Raw genomic sequence first — 4,486 nt, 5'->3', positions numbered from 1 at the left:
AGTTGAAAAGAAATCAACTTTTGTAAGAGAGTATAATGATCAACTGTGTCAAACGCTTTACGAAAATCAATATATACAGCACCAGTTACTTGACCTTTGTTCAAAGCAGCACGTATTTGTTGCTGTCAGCTGCATTATGTAATAACATTATTGCATTTTGCTGCAATTATTACAAAGTGCTGTGTTTGCTCTTTTTAGAAATGATAATGTATTATTATGTACTGTAATTAACAGTCACAAACCAATGTTTATGTTCATTTTAATCAATACACATGTAATAATGATCATGTTGCAGATACTAAACATTTAAATTTTTGAAACTTTGGTCAATAAAGGCCAAACTTTTCATCATTTAGTTACCCATTCATAGCCAGATTCCTTTGTATTAACACACACACAATGTCAAATTTTAAAAAATAAAAAATTGACAAACGTTATTCTAATGGCTGCAATTTGCAACTACTGCATGAAGGCAGAGAAGCAGCGTCAGCAATCAGTGCTCCACCACTACTGTGTTTGAAAAATAAATTAAATAAAACAGGACAGAAAAAAATGAGTAGGTCCTTTGAACGGTGTTCTAATGAAACCTTTGTGACTAACCTGTTTGTCCACCAGGTGGAGGCAAAGCTTATAAAGCTGAGTTCACCTGAAACTCCTCAGACTGAAGGTCTCTTGGAGGAGAGATGAAACGTTTCATTAAAGTAGAACCCGTCCAGAGGACCTTGATTTCTATGAATAAAAATGTTAAAATGTCCACTTTCTTCCTGTCCAGTTTGAAGAAGACATGGTGGAAATTTGTTTGAAGGTACTCGACCTGAACGTCAAACATCTGCGTGACCCAGCTGATGATGTCTCAGCTCGCTGTAACCCCATCTACATCAGTCGTGTGGTCAGCTCCATGGTATTCCTTCACTTTTTAACATTTTTGACCTTTGACTCTACAGTGTTGTGATCCATGATGTTTAGTGCAATCACTCTTGGATCTGCTTTTATATTTTCATTCTCACATATATGTTGGAAGATAACAAAGTAAAAACTCTTCTTTCGTTCCAGATTAACTGTTGTAACAAAGGCGGCGTCCTCCAGGGGAATTGGACCAGTGACTTCAGCAGCGGCGTACCACCCACTCAATGGAGCGGCAGCTACGCCATTCTTAAAAAGTGGCACAAGTCTTCCTACAGGCCGGTTAAATTCGGACAGTGCTGGGTGTTTGCTGGCGTCATGTGTTCAGGTAGCTTCAGATCCTTTAGACCTTTAGCAGCAGTTTCTGAGTGGATCTGGGTTGAGATGGTTATTGAGTAAACACATTGAGATCAACGATTTTAGTTTTGTTGTTTTAGACATAAGGCTTTAGTTTTCTTTTTAGTGGAATTTTAAAATATAGAAAGAAAACAAAGTATTCCTAGCGACGCCCTACACTATAAAAGCAACTCACTGCTCTGACGAACTGAATCGTCACGACCTTCCTTTCCTTTGGGCTCCTTTAATCCTTATGTTTAATAAAATCTAGGTCGGTCAAAGCTTTTCCAACATCCACCCTGAACCCCAGAGACCTCCCCTCTTCCTTTCATCTCGTCACATCTTTGGTCACACAGAGTTTTATCTCTTTGTGTTTGATTTGTAGTGATGCGCCTGCTGGGAATCCCCTGCCGTGTTGTTACCAACTTCCAATCTGCTCACGACACCAACAAGAACCTGATCGTGGACACCTACTATGCAGATTATGGTGTTCGAGAGAAAAAATCCAATGACAGTGTCTGGTGAGAAGCTCTGATGTTTTACTTTAAAGATGAACAAACTGAGGAACGATAGAACTTAATGCATGTTTTATTTCTTTATTTGTTTTCTCAGAGGGTTGATCTGTTTTCATTCTGCTTCTGTTTGACTTACTGATGTGTCACATTATTACCAGAGTTACAGACTTATAGATATAAATCTCCATCTTCTCACACTTGTAGTCTGAATGTTGTTTTAAGGAACTTCCACGTCTGGGTCGAGGGCTGGATGAAGAGACCAGACCTGTCAAAAAATGACAAATATGATGGTTGGCAGGTTCTGGATCCAACTCCACAGGAGAAAAGTGAAGGTACCAACAGACCTGTCCCATCGTTGTTGTTGTTTACATTACATCACTACTTCCTGAGTTAAAACATTAGCATGGTTGTTTCTAAATAAATATGAACTTGTTTTCTGTTCAATATTTATGACCCATCTTATGGAAATGAGGATTAAGTCAAATTTGGTCAAAATAACCTAATCACATTTTCAGATTCCTGGCTTTAAATGCTAAATTCTGATACCTGAATCATTCTGATATCATAAGTAAATCCATTTATATGATTTGATTTGTCTTGTTCGAAATGATTATACATAAATATTTGGTCTGAATCCTAATTTTATGTAATTTTAATGAGGAATTTTGATGTCCTTATAAAGAGGAAACCTCAAATTATATTTGAATATTGAGATTTCCCAGCTGAAAAGAATCAAAACATTTCTAGCTCACATGGAAAATCTCTAAATTTTAAGGTCCTTTTCCTCAAAATCAGTTTTTTTTAATTGCTACTGCTCAAAAATGTGCTTCAAAATTTTGTTTTATGGTTATATTTCAGACATTTCATTCAAAAATACCTAGAAAGAGTAAAATCATAGAAACCGGTTATTTTAAAGTGGTCTCTTAGTTTATTCCACGGCTGTATGTATTTCCTGTTATGGTGTCAAGTGCCTCATTTGGATTTAAAGAGACAGCCTCAAAATGAGTTGATCTGAGACCGTTCAGAAAAAGGGTGAAAGTGGGGCTCATGGTAAGTTAAGATAATCTTTATTGTCAATTACACACACTTCGTACAAGAGTGCAACAAAATTGTGGAGTCGTCCCACCCCGGCGCCTGCAATAAAATACACAAAATACTGTTTGGGTCTTTGTCCATGAGCTCAGCAAAGAAGGAATTTAAAGTAGGATTTTAAAGCAACATATGTCTCCTTCAAAGTCATATTTTTGTTTGAAGTTCATTAAGAATGAACTGAAAAACTGAGAGTTCTGGTTTGTTTTGTCTGCAGGTATGTTCTGCTGTGGTCCAGCTCCAGTTTCAGCCATCCACAACGGAGATACTTACCTCAAATACGATGTGCCATTTGTCTTTGCCGAGGTCAACGCCGACTGCGTTCACTGGCTGGTTAGTGGGCGGAGCTATGACCTCATCAGAATGACCAAGGCCTTTATCTTTAAAATAAAAAGAGGCACTTCATGTTTTTAATCCACCTTTTGAGTTTCTAGTTGTCATTTGTTCGGTCAGGTAAAAAGTGACGGCACCAAAGAGAAAATTTTCATGGACACCAAGACAGTTGGCCAGAACATCTCCACCAAGTCTGTCGTTTCTAACAAGAGGATGGACCTCACTGATGCCTACAAGTACAGAGAAGGTTGGTTCACGCTCCCGTCTCTCACCATCAAGCTCCTTTTAGTTTTTACTACTTCAGCTGCTTCGGTGTGTTCTGTTTGTGCTCGATGTTGTGGAAAACTCTCAGCCAGACAGGTTAACAGCAGTTCTTCTGAGAGCCTTGGAAATTCTGTTTCTACCTCAGCCCCACTCACATGTGGAGTTCCCCAGGGATCCATTCTCAGTCCCATTTAGTTTTCCATAGAAAAGTGCACCTTAGGCTCCATTTTTCGAAAATTTGACATCCTTTTTCATTCCTACGCAGATGACACCCAGATCTATCTTTGTATCCTGTTTTGTCTTTTTATTAGTTGTAATATGTGAAGCTCTTTGGCAGTTGTTTTGAATGCCCTATATAAATAAAGCTGGCTTGACTTGACAACTACCTCCACACCAGATTTTATCTAAATATCTGTGAAACCAAAGTTGTTTATTTTGTATGTAAATGATTTGCTAAATGTATCAGGGTTGTTTAAAAGTGTTGTGTTTTGCTGATGACGCTACGTTTTTTTTGGGTAAAGATACCTAATTTCCCTCTGGGAATTATAAAGTATTTTGAATTTGAATTTGAATTGAATTGATATAGAACAGATGTTGGAAATGATGCAGACAGAATTTGTTAAAATACAAACCTGGTTTAAACTTAATAAATTGACATTAAATTTTGATAAAAACTAATTACATGATATTCAGTAATATAAAGAAAACTACTGATGTTCCATTTAGAGTTGATGGTGTTGAGATTTGTAGAGTCATTGAAGTGAAGTTTTTGGGCATTATCATTGATGAAAAGCTGACATGAAAACCTCATATAAATCACAACAAAAATAGCTAAATCTATTGCAGTACTGTACAAAGTAAAGGACTTATTCAATGATAAAGCACTATTTATATTGTATAGTACAATAATTGTTCCACACTTGATTTACTGTACTGAAGTCTGGGGTAAAGCATGTAAAACAATCACAAATCCTATTTTCAATTTACACAAAAGAGCCGTAAGAATTATTACTAGAAAACATTACTGTCATCCATCAATATATTAT

General features: G+C 36.8%; 1 protein-coding gene across 1 annotated transcript in view; it reads left to right on the top strand.

Annotated features, from left to right (window-relative positions):
- Positions 1-772: 772 nt before the first annotated feature.
- Positions 773-4,486, top strand: part of tgm8 (transglutaminase 8) — a gene marked incomplete at its 5' end in the record, with an annotated part of 12,026 nt that continues 8,312 nt past the window's right edge. The window contains 6 exon segments of the mRNA XM_014023966.1: positions 773-901; positions 1,054-1,231; positions 1,625-1,760; positions 1,977-2,086; positions 3,061-3,176; positions 3,297-3,423. Coding sequence (XP_013879420.1) covers positions 773-901; positions 1,054-1,231; positions 1,625-1,760; positions 1,977-2,086; positions 3,061-3,176; positions 3,297-3,423 — 796 coding nt within the window.

The sequence above is a fragment of the Austrofundulus limnaeus genome, unplaced genomic scaffold (assembly GCF_001266775.1).
Source record: "Austrofundulus limnaeus strain Quisiro unplaced genomic scaffold, Austrofundulus_limnaeus-1.0 Scaffold399, whole genome shotgun sequence".
Taxonomy (NCBI): Eukaryota; Metazoa; Chordata; class Actinopteri; order Cyprinodontiformes; family Rivulidae; genus Austrofundulus; species Austrofundulus limnaeus.
Note: the sequence above shows the minus strand (reverse complement) of the source record. Positions and strands in the feature narration are given on the sequence as shown.